Here is a 12236-nt window from a genome sequence, read left to right on the forward strand (position 1 = left end):
GCAACTCAAGGAATAAAACGTAAATGAGGTTTTGATAAGAGAAAAAAAAAAGGAAAAAGGTCTAACCTACAACATTATTTTAAGCTAACAACAACATAGAAACAGTCTGGGATTAGCCTGCATTACAAAAGCCTCGGCTCCCTAGACATTGTATTATTTTTATTAAATTATTTTTATTTTTTTATCTAGCATCTATTTTCTAAAAAAATAATTCCAGCAATATGACATTTGGGCAATAAAAACAGAGTATGCACACAGAGAAACACTTTTTTTTTTTTTTTAAAGCAACAGATGAATCAGCATTGTGATGGTGAGGAAGCGTGACCTAGGATGGTTGGGAGGTTTGCATGGTCAGGGTCAGAAGACAGGGTATCTTCTTTAACACATGGGGCTAGGGAGTCAGTAAAATGCCTGGTAAATGTGAGTAAAAACCCTTCCCTATTCCCCCCTCCCCAGTCAGTAACAGGGACCCAGATACAACCCCTGTCTTGTAACTTTAGCAAAATGAAACCATCCTGGTGGCAACTGCAGCCATCGTGCTTTGACAGACAGCACTGCTGCAGTGCTACGCAGCAGGAATGATGGCCATGTTACTTCAGGCTCAGGCTAGGCCTAGGCCAATTCTGAGCAGCCTGGCCTGCTGTGGATGACGCTGCATCCAAAAGGACATAATGGCTGACATCCACAAAGGTACCCCAGCAAATGTGCTAGTGTTTTGGTTTAATTGTCCCCTCTAGAAAAAAAAAAATCTAGGGGAAACAAGGGAAGCATCTAGTATTCTGAAAGAACCTGGCCCCAGACATGGGGTTTGGTGCAGAGAGCTGCATTAATGGATAATGTAAGCCTCCACCCTCTTCTCCCCTGCATTGGGGGTAGGGGCTAGACAAAAGACCCAAGTCCTGGTGCTAGAGGGCACTTAAATGACAATTTCCTAGGAAAGTTTTGTTTCTCAAATGAGGCAGCGAGGCCCCAGGAGGTAAGGGATGCTGTATTCAGATATGCACAGTCACTGGGGCCTGCTATGTGCAGGCATTTGTGGCCCACCTCACCCCAATTCACAGGTCAGCTTCCAGGAGTATGAAAATGGAACTGCAGTGAGGCCAGAACCTTGTCACATAATGAACTATGCTTTTCATGTAACAGATATTTGGAATTTTAAAACTACTTCCCTTATCATATGCTTGATTCAATGATAACAGTTATTTCCCCAGGAAGGCATACATAAAATGGCCATCCCATCTAAAATCATGATGGGGGGGGGCGCACATCACAACAGCACAGTCATGCCCGTCACCAGGGTCTTTAATAAACACCGTCACAGATTACCAAGTATTTAATAGACAAATAAAGCATAGCTTCAGAAACTGTGATCCTGAGATCCCTTGACAGGTATTATTAGAGAATAAAATAAATTAATGGTAGAGATTCACTCGTGAAGATTTTATTTAAGCCACAGATCCAGACCATTGTTAACTGCTGTTCTGATTAATCTGGCAAGAAGAATGAATGACTCAGGCTGGAGATGAGAAGTCTGGAGGGGGGGGGGGCTCTGGCTGTGCAATGAGGGGAGGGGTCTTGGTGAGGGGAGAGGACATGGAAAGCTGGGGAGTGAGTTGCACAGATGGGGGGGGGGTTGATGAGGGCTTCCAAAGGCGCCCATCTGGCTGGCATAGTGTTTGTTTAATCATCATGCTAAAGACTTTTATTTTTTTTTTAACCCCAAACTGATTTAAAGAAGATCTTACCTTCCATCCTCTGCCCCCCAGCTAAAGCTGCTTGAAAAAGATACATATGCAAACATTTACACGGTTCACAAGTAATATTTCCGGCTTCCCATGCATTGTCCACATATTCAGTATGCACTCAAGAGTATTTAATTTTTTTATTTTAATTGCAATTAAAATACAAAGACAACATTACACGCCCACCACACAATTCCCAGGCTTTTTAAACCAGGCCCCTCCTACCATAAGCTGAAAAAATGAAAGTGATTGGCTTACCTCGGTCTCTTCACTAAGAAAATTATTTCATATATTTTTTAAACCTAGCCACGCCCACCCCCTGCAAACCAACCGTGTGTGTGTGTGTGTGTGTGTGTGTGTGTGTGTGTGTGTGTGTGTGTGTGTGTGTGTTTACAATGTGGCCTTGCCAATGGGGCTAAAGTATCCCCCCCTCCTTTTCCCTCCCCCCCCAGGTGGGCCCTGTGTGTGTGTGTGTGTGTGTGCGTGCGCGTGCAGAATACAAAATACTGACGTTTTTTCATAACCCCAAAGCCCCAGATACCTGAGTGTCTGGTTTTTCAACCGTTAAGGCGGGAGGGTTTGACGTACGAATTGAGAAGTGAGGAAATGCTTAGCGCAAAGGAAAAAAGAGAGAAAAACATACACACAGGGGGGGTTATGGAGCCCCCCCCCGCAGCTGGGCTGCACTCCCCCGGGCCAGGGGCCCAGCAGATTACCCGAGATACCCCACCACCTTTCCTGCGCTCTCCCTCCGCTCGCTGCAGACAGCCCTCCCACAGGTACCCCTGAATGTGAGTGTGTCAACACGGAAAGTTTTGCTGGCGCCATGGCGCAATTCTACAAGACTACCCATTTCAGAGTGAAAGTACACAATCGGCGGGTACATTGAAGGTGCCAGGGATATGAAACTGGGACACACTGAGCATGTCATGCACAGGCGAACACAGAAAATGGACACCAACACACACCAACAACAAGCTGTCTGAGTCGAAGCAGCCGTGCCAGGCGAGGCGGGGGCGCGCACCCCGATGGCCCTAGCCCACCGCGGTCACGAACAATTAAGCCGGGGGAGCCCCGAAGGGCCCTCCCCAGCAGTTCTGGGCTCACCTCACGCCCCCGCCTGTCCAGCCTACGATCGCTGGCGCTGGCGCTGGCCTCCGGCCGGTAACGACCCTCAGTGTCGCTCGGCACCACTTTTCTCCCTGGAGGGTATATACTTCGGCCACCCGAACCCTCAAAAAATCCCCTCTCCCACCCCCAGGGCAGAGTTGGGGTCCCTCCGTGGAACTTCTATCAGGGTTTCCAGACCCCCTCCTCCCGTGGTCAAGGCCCAAGCCCCACCGGAAGGCCCTACCACCTCCTCCCCGGGTGCCCAGGGCGGCCCTACTGCCCAGGGGCAGAAGATGCCGCATTACCTAGAAGCAGCAGGCGGTGTGTGCACATGTAATCCATCTTCTCCTCCTCCAGTTGCTTGTCGATGGCCTTGCTGCGTTTCTTATCTGCGCGTTTCTGCTCTCGCATCTCAATGGCCTCTTTGCGCATCTGTTTGCGCCTCTCTTCAAAAGGATCCTTGGCCTTCCCGGGGCTGAGGGAACGGGCTCTCTCGGGGGCTCCGAAGCAGCTTCCAAAGGTTCTGGTGAAGAAGTTGCGGATTGGGTTGCATCCGACCGTGTGGCTCCGGGTCTGGCCGGGGCGGCGGTTTCGTCGCAGAAGGTACTGGAAGCAGCCGTTGGCCCCTTCTTCCGACTCATCGCTGGAGGAGTCAATCTCGCAGATGACGGATGATACCTCCTCGTACCTGCAGCAGCTTCGGCCACGTTCATACTTGTCTGGCCAGGCGCTCGGCCTCGGAGCAGGCCGCGGAGTAGGCGGGTCAGCAACCTGGATCTCGGGGCTGGGGGGTCTAAGATGGGCCCTGCTCGGGGCGGGAGGGTATGCCCGGGAGGCAGACATTGACCGGGCGACAGAGATTGGGTGGCCCGCAGCGACTGCCCGGGCAGCAGAGGCTGCCCGGGCGGCGGCAGCTGCACGGGCCGGGAGGCATGCCCGGGCGGCAGGAGTAGCCGAGAGTGACCTGGCTCCCCAGACCAGAGGACCTGCATAGGCTGCCCTAGCGGCAGTTGCCCGAGCGGAGGCTGGCATCGCTGGGGCGCCAGGGACTGCCCCGGCAGCCGGATGGGCTCTGGCAGTGGGGATTGGCCGGGGAGCGGGCTCCGGAGGGGTGACAGGGGCTGCCCGGGCGGCAGGCTCTGCCTTAGCAGAGACTTCCGCCGCTGCGGGCTCCACCTGGGTGACGGGGGCTGCCCCGGAGGCAGGCTCGGCCTTGGCGGCAGGGACTGCCTCGGAGGCTGGCTCCTCCGCGGCGGCTGGATCTCCTCCACCTTCAGACTCGGCAGGGGTGGCTGCTGCTGCGATGACCGGGGCTGCTCCTCCGTCAGGCTCCGCGCGGACAGCTGGGGTGGCTCCGACTTCTTCGGGATCGGTTTGGAGATCCGCGGGTGTTGCTGGGGCTGGAGGAGAGCCGCCGCTGGCAGCCGCGGAGGCGGCATCTTGTTCGGTAGCGACGGTCTGGGCAGCTGAGGCTGGCTTGTCATCCATGGCTTCTGGCTGGGTGAAGGATCCGTCTCTTCTCTCCGGAGAAGGGACTTTTCCTTCCACCGCAGCAGCGGTGGTTGGGCTTCCTTCCATGTCGGCTGCTTCTCGCTCAACTGGGGGTCTCTCTGCGCCGCGCTCGCTCTTATCTTGTGCTCCGGAGACTTCGATGGGCGGGCCAACACTTGCGATTGGGGGGCCGTCCATATTGACAGTTGTGTCGTCGCCGACCCTAGAGGAGGCTCTGCCAATCTCCAGCGGGGGTCTGGAGATCTCCATTGGGGGACTGTCGCAGGCGAAGTTAGCGGGAGCTCTGATAGCCTCGCTGAACGGTCTGTCAATGGCGCTGTGGACCCAGAGGGGAGGCGCGTTCTCGGCGGGAGCGAGACTGAGCGCACTCGGGACCGCGGCTGTCGGGAACTCGCCGCCAAAGCCGACTTGTCGGGTGACTCGGGGGAGGCCCGGGGGTGGGCTATCGCCCCCAAATTCTTCTCCATCGGGCCCAAACGGCACAGACTCTTCAGGTGGAGGGCTGTAGTCATCTCGCAAGCTAGCGATTGCAAATCTGATGTTCCCGGGCTCCGCGGGAAGTGCTCTGAGGACCTCTGCCTCCGGACCTCCTGGCGCAAGGTCTGGGACTGGCAAGGGCGACTGGCTATGGGCTTCCTGGGCAGGCTCGTTGAACTCAAATGGCATAGCTTCTTCTGGTGGGGGGCTGTAGGTTCCCTGGGCGGGGCTCGCACCACTGGGGGTCCCGGGCTCCAAAAGCGCTGGATTGAAGGTTTTGAGACCTGCTTGGGCCCCAGATCTTCCAGGCTGCTCCAGGGTGGGCCAGAAACCTCCGGGGCTGGGCTGTTTCGTCTCAAATGGCATGGATTCCTCTGGTGGGGGGCTATAGTCTCCACCCACTCCGACTTCCTCGACCGCCTGGTGGACGCCCTGAAAGTCGGTTCCGGAGACCCCCTGGGGTCCATAGCCCTCAGCGCCGTTCTCGGCGGGGATGGGCTCATTGGCAGACGGTTCGGCCTCCATTTCTTCGGCTGGGCCAAGCCCAGCACCGGGGGCAACTGCCCCTGGGGCCTCCAAAGGTTCTTGCTCGGGCTGCTCCCCGACTTCACCGGGGATATCGTGTTGTCCTGGCATATTGTTGCCGTGGACGCGGCTGCGCATGCCCATAACACGGTTGCGGTTTTTTAAAATAAATTTGGGGCCCCGTAAGACGGAGCACCCAGCCAAACTAGGGTCAAAAAATTTTTTCTTTTAAAATATTCGAGTATTGGCTGGAAAGTTCTCCAGCCTCAGTTTCCAATCTTTGTAAGGATAGATTCTGAGAGGCTAAAACTCAAGATCGTGGCTGAAGTACCTCATTTCTTGCTGGGAAGACCCGGAGCCTCCGGAGCCACACTTCTGCCTTCAAGTTGCGGTCGGCCAGCCACTCCCACGACTTTTCTGGACTCTCTTCTTACTTTGCTAACTTTGGCCCCGCCTTCTTGGCATCTAAGAGCGTGCCGATTCGTCTCGAAAATCGTTAGTAAAACTCTTTCTCTGCCGCCAGAGGACGCCGGTCTCAGTGCTAAGCCGGCTCCGGGAGCTGGCTCCCGGTGCCGGCAGTTCCCGACTTTGGGTATGGGGGCTGATGAGCGCAGGCCTCGCAGGGAGGTTCGCCTCCTTCCTCTCCTCTCCCAGACTGCTTCTGAGTCTGAGCTCCTCGCTTTTCCCCTGGCCAGAGAGAGAGAGCGCGCTCTCCTGCGTTGCTGGGCCACGTGACGTAAGACGTGGGCATTGGTCTGACAGAGTACAGGCGCTGAAACCCTCCCGCCCCATCAGATTCTTCCCGAGGGGAGGAGGGACTGCAGGAGGACTTTGTCACCCCAGATTACCCCAGTCTGCGGCAAACACCTTATCCGAGGACCCCAGCCTCGGGCAATTACCCGTTCTCAGCTCTGAGTTGGGGAAATGAGCCTTTAGGATGCCCGGGAAGGGGTAGAGGAGCGATCATAAAAATGCGACAGGTGGTCGTGAGCCCACCGGAAAGGCGGAGAGGGGATGAAGGGCGATGAGTTGTCAAATATGAACACGCAGTTTGTTTTTTAAATGCTCCGGGGTAATTTTATTATTTTTTTTTAAATGTTTTTGTTTGCTGTTTGTCAAGGATAGCTTCGGTAAATCCCCCTTCAATATGCCCCTTCCCCATTACACTTCCGGTGGGGGGGCTCTCAGCAATAGCCTAGCGTGACGCATCAGGCTTCGGCTTGTTTATGTGGATGGTGACGCAGTAGAAATAAGGGTCTCGGCGGTACACTGCGGCAAAATCGAGCAAAGACCCCTACGCGGTTACCGCTGCGGCGCCGGCGGCGCAGATAGGGGAGGGGGCGCGGGGCTTACCGGAAGACCCCCACCTAGCACGGGCTTCTGCCTTCTCAGGAAGGGGGAATGGAGACTGGGTGGGATACGTGGGATCGTGACCCATTTAGAGTGGTCTTAAAAACTAGAGGACCCGATAAGCACTAACCCACCGACCCACCGTGCCGCGGCAGTAACGGCGACCGAGACTCGCGGCTTCCGGCTCCGGGAGCCTGCCGACGATTCGCGTTCAGTTCGTCTAACCCCTCGCTAATCCCTTAGCAGACCCCTGCCAGTCCCCCTCCTCATGCTGTGAGCACCAGAGAGCAGACGCTGTACTTGGAACTGCAACAATATTTCCAGACAGCATTTAGCTCGGACACAAAGTCTGCGGCTGCCAGCCAGGCTGCGCGCCCCCGATGGTGCCGCGGTGGGCTCTGAACCGCAAGAGTAAACAGCCGCATTGCCCGGTGGGCTCAGTGAATGAAACACAAAATGCCATAGGGCTGGGGTCTACAGAGGAATTCAAGGCAGGGGCGTTTTTTGCTGTTGTTCTGATTTTTTTTTTTTTGTCTCTCTCGGATCAGAGCCCATAGACGCGGCACGCGCAATGGCGCGAGCCATTGTCTTTTTGTTGCAATGCAGTTAGGCAGTGGGCAGGGGGTTGCTGGACTGCAGGACCCTGGGAGAAGAGACAGAGTGTGGAGTGATACTCAGGGTGGATTGCGGCAGTCATGCACCATGTAGCTGGCTTCATTGCACGACACATGCGGGTGTACCGCGGCAAGCTGCAATTGTCTCAAGTCTAACATGTCCCTCTTCCCACTGCAGGCTCAGCACGCCACAGACCCTTGCCTACAGCGTCCACGTGGTCGCCCCGAGTACAGGAAAGCACACAGAGTGGACCGCTAGGGAAACCCGAGACCTCCCGAAGGCGTACCACCTCAGCTCTACGGTTCGACACGGTTCGACACACTTGGCGCCGAACACTTTGAACTTTGATCCAAAGTTCGGTCAACTACCCCCACGCAAAATGGCGAAACAGTTTGAACACACACTGAATGGTCCAACAGGGTCTCAACCACCAACCCACTCCCCTCCGACCCCAGCGCCAGGTCAGCTATTGGGCTGGGGTCACGCCAATCAAGAATGCTTGGCGAATGAGCAGGGGGCTTCAGACCGGAAACCGGATATGGGTGGGAGGTCCAATAGGGGGCGCCGCGTTGGAACGCCCAAAGAGGTTGAGCTTGCTGGGTTGGTTGGAAGCGGTTGGCGGGTGGGTGTATGGCGGCCAGGCCTAGAAGGCCACGATCGGCCGTGAGCTCCTTGGGGGTCAACCTTTTTGATGCCCTCAGTCGCCAAAGACCATGTGGGAAGGTCGGGGGGCTCCCATGGACCACCCCTTGGGTTCATGATGGCGGTATGCTAACCCCTTCACAGAGAGGGCTACCGCTGAGGCACCGTGAAGAGCCATTTCTAGGGCCTGGAGGTGGTGATCCAGGCCTCTGAGGACAGACAGACGAGAGGACAAGATGGACAGAGTTCATTACCCAGGGATGCTGAACCCTGCACAGGGTGGAAGGTCAGTAGACGCTGAGGTTGGAGACCCATGGAGACCGCCACGCGGCTCTCTGGGGCTCCCCAGGCCTCCCACACCCGTCCCCAAGGCACCATTCATCAAAGAATGGGCTCAGATGCTCTTTGTTCAGACATCCTTATGGTCTGTGGGCATCCTTTGTTCTATGTCCTTTCTAATATCACGCTTCCCTGGTTGGGAGAAAGATCTAGATCATGCCCGTCTCCTTGCGAAGGAGCAGGACGGCATGAAAATGCAAAGAGAAGGCCTCCAATAGGTTGGGAGATGGGATGGAGAAAATGGCGCCTGGAATGGTTCTCCATAGAAAGATGGGTTGACTCTGAATAGGCGGGGCGGGGCGGGGCGGGGCGGGCACACCTTCACCTCACTGGAACAAAGAGTCCAACAAAAGGAAATCTGGGGCCTAGTTGATCGGATACCATTAGTCCTGTAGAAGCAGTGGGATAGAAGAGGGGTAAAAAAAAAAAAAAAAAAACCAATTGGATGGGCTTTCTAAGGACTCCATGTAGCATCCGGGCTATTTTGGCAGGAAGTGAAGAGGAGGAAATGGATTAGATGGAGAAAGGCGTGTTTCCCTCTCCATTTGCAGATGAGGACTTGAGTCAAGTTTTAGAAAAGGCAGAATCAACATGGAGGTTGGTTCCGATGGAGGGAACAAAGGAAGGGGGCGCACAAAGAAGACAGCAGCTGCGGAAGTCCTTTAGGAAAGACCCAGGCGCAATGACGAAACGCGAGCGAAGGGGTGGGTTCTGAGGCCCCCTGGAAGCTCCTGTGTTAGGCGGGTCACAAAAGGCGGAAGGGTCAAAGAGGAGTGCCTGGTTGTGGACACTGGGGACTGCCTAGTGAAGTCAGGGAGCGGCTGGTGTGTAGGCAGAGTGATTTCAAACATGGCAGATGGGAAGCAAGATGGAGGCTTTGAGGAGATTTTTCACAACCTATTTCTGGGAAGGGAGGGTCTGAAGTTGAGAAGGGTAGAAAGCATGAATTCATATTGACTATCAGCCATACTAGGATTGGAGATCCCTGAATCAGATAAAAGATTCTTCCGTGAAGGGAAATAAGAGGCACAGTTGCAGAGAGCAGGGAAGACGCCATAGGTGTGTGTGGGGGGGCGGTTCCTGCTCGTACCCTGGCTTCTTGGCCTCTGCACTAGTGACATGGTTTGGAGTAATTCTTTGCTATGGTGACTGTCCTATATGTGGAAAGGGATTATGTGGCTTCCCCAGTCTATACCTAATAGATAGCACCTAGCACCTCCTAAAGTAGTCATAATAAAAATGTCCTCTCGTTTTTGTCCAGATTTCCTCTGGGGTACAAAATCACCCCAGGTTGAAAAACTAAGAATCCTTAGACTGGACTAAAACTCACTATAATTTAAAGGTAAATTCATACAAAGACAAGAGCTCAGTACTGATTGCCCCCTGCCTCCTGCTCTTGTTCTCCTGTAGTGACCGATCAACTCAGTTGGATGAATGGAGCTAAGGGCTGAGCTCTGTTGTATGCCAGCAGCATGGCTCAAGAGCAGCACAAAAGATAACTGGATGACCTGACCAAAGGACTTGGGGAACCCAGTATGGTAAAAGCTGGAGGTGATGAGCATATAGGTTGACTGTGAGCCACACTGACAGGTTGGACTGTGTAGGGAGCCCATGGGCACTGGTGATTTTTCTGGCTTGATAATAAAAAATGCGCGTCTGACATGGGTAGGAAGGGATCAATGTTGGAGTTGGTGAGTGCCTGAGCGGGGGCTTCACCTTGCTCGGATTAATGGTCCCCATTAAAACTGTACGCTAGCAAGGGACCTTTGTACTCCCCTTTTATTGGCATGTATGTACACTTGTGTGCGGGTATGTGCTTGTGGCCAGCGTCTATGTGCCCACATTAGAAGACAACTCGCAGGGGCTGGTTCTCTCTACCATGTGGGTGCCATTAAGCACGCCCCTTTGTCTGCTTACCCAGCTCCCCAGCAAAGGACTTTAAAATATCTTCCCTTGTCCTGTTGATTTTGTAGTAGGGGAGGAGGTAAATGTTCAGAGGTGTTGAGTAAAAACAAGGAAGGCGAGTTGGCTCTAGTCATGAAGCAGTGGAAAAGGGAGTTGGGGCAGGCAAGTGCCCAAAGAAGGCTAAATAGGTGTGAGGCACAAAAGCTAAGTACAGGGCCTTGGCCTCGTCCACACGAGGAATGTGCTAGAGTGAAAGGCTGTAGGGTTTGCTGTATTAGAAAAGGGTGGTAAGTGTTATTTATGCTCCCATTGGATTCTGCTTCTCGGGAGTAACGTCAGCCTGCTCAAAGCGGCTGGCCCAGGTGCCCAAGCATCACCAACTAAAACTCTCCCTCGGCTTCGTTAACACCTAAAAAACCATGGTCCCCCCCTTTTCTGTGATAGGATTCCACATCTTAGGCTTGTAGTGTTTGTTTATGATCAGCAATTAGGTTTATATTTACATTTTAGGATTTTTTTTTTAATACTGCAAAAGCCCACGGCCCACCCAGATAATCAAGTAGCCGCTAGAGCTTTTCTTGAGTCTTCCCCTGTAGCCTCAGAAGAGAAAGCCAAGTAGAAAAGGTCCCTTGGGAGGAAGAGAGGGTAGAGTGAGCAAGAGGGAAGGGAGCAGAAGCCAGGAACAGCACGGCCACCGGCCGTGAGATTCCTTTTGGTGTGTGGCCTTGGGGAAGGGGCGGCCTGCAGGGGAGGGGACCCTTCTCTGTATATAGCTCAGGTTTGTGCCATTGACTCTCAGGCAAAGGAAACCAACACAGAAAAAGAGAAAATAGAGAAAGGATTCAGGCAACCACTAAGTTTCTAACTAAGCTTCCCGATGACAAAGGTTTTCTGAGTGCTTCCCTGAGTAGCAATAAGACATGGAAGCTGTTCAATTAATTATTGTTCAATTAAGACTGCTGTAGCCCCCTCCCCCCTTCTCTGCCAGCGTTGGCCGGTGGAGGCAGCAGCCGCTTACTGCTATCTGCCGAAGGGGGCTACGTCTCTGGCCTGTTTCAGGCCGACGCTAATGAAAGGAAAGATGCCTCTAACAGATAGGGCAAGATATTAGACTGGGGACTGATGGGGGATGAAATGATGCTTATGAATGTAGACCATCAGGTCTGGATGAAAATCCCTGATAAGAATTCAGGCCCCTCACTCAGGCTTGTTAGCCCTGGTTCAATCGACGCGGCCTTCTTTGTAGAAGGGCCACCAAATTGTGCCTCAGCCCAACATGCTCCTGCCACGAGGTATCCACACGGTGCTATGGTTTCTTTGTGCGGAACAGCTGAGGATGCCACGGAGGCTATGGTGGGAGAAGTACCTATTTCAGCTGAGAGGAGACACTCGGGGAAGGCTGCTAGCAGCCAAGTGGGGTGGGGTGGAAGTAATGGGGGGTAGGGTCCTGGAAGGTGGGTTTAGTGGAAAGGCTATTTAAGATTTCTGTAGCTCTTGGTGGAAATTCCAGGCACCCTGAGGGCTTCTGGGGCCTAAATGCTATTTGAATTTAAGGGGAATGGTGTATTTCACCTTCTCACACAACCTCAATTACCCAAAGCAAATTTTCCTAACGAAGTCTAATTGGAACAGTAACATAAGCCAGGACACTCAGACAGCTCTTGCCTGGGGGAAGGGAAAACCTGCCAACTTTGGCTGACCATCAGTCGGGTCTGCACTCCCAAGTCTGAGAATGGGAGGCTCAGAGGCTGGCCTTCCCCAAGTCAAAACCCAATGCTGAGGTTTTAAATTGTTAAATAAGATTACTGGCTTTTAAGTCTTTTTGGTTGATGCATTTGAAGTATATGTACAAAAACTCCATTCTGTAGACGAAGCTGAAGTCCCTGAGCTAGGTCTGTGAGGCCGTCAGGGGACAGTGACTTCAGGTTGGCTATCTGAAATCCTCACTAGCGGCCATCTTTGGCTATTAAGAGATGCCGCCTGCTCCTTGTTGTACCTGGTTTTAACCCCCTTCAGTTA

General features: G+C 53.6%; 1 protein-coding gene and 1 long non-coding RNA gene across 9 annotated transcripts in view; one reads left to right on the plus strand and one right to left on the minus strand.

Moving 5' to 3' along the window:
* The window catches only part of LOC113831164, a 59547-nt gene that overhangs the window by 22170 nt on the left and 25141 nt on the right, over positions 1-12236 (plus strand). For all 8 annotated transcript variants that reach the window (XR_003486240.2, XR_004770575.1, XR_004770574.1 and 5 more), the window contains 2 exons: positions 7509-7792; positions 8118-8259. This is a non-coding gene — a long non-coding RNA (uncharacterized LOC113831164). The remainder of the gene's footprint in view (positions 1-7508; positions 7793-8117; positions 8260-12236) is intronic.
* On the minus strand, positions 2670-5510 carry LOC113831162 (guanine nucleotide-binding protein G(s) subunit alpha isoforms XLas-like). The gene is made up of 2 exons (XM_027419849.2): positions 3158-5510; positions 2670-2944 (listed from the first exon to the last, which is right to left on the minus strand). The coding sequence occupies exons 1-2, from the start codon at positions 5508-5510 to the stop codon at positions 2670-2672; spliced, it is 2628 nt and encodes an 875-aa protein (XP_027275650.1).

Source organism: Cricetulus griseus, chromosome 6 (genome assembly GCF_003668045.3).
Source record: "Cricetulus griseus strain 17A/GY chromosome 6, alternate assembly CriGri-PICRH-1.0, whole genome shotgun sequence".
NCBI lineage: Eukaryota > Metazoa > Chordata > Mammalia > Rodentia > Cricetidae > Cricetulus > Cricetulus griseus.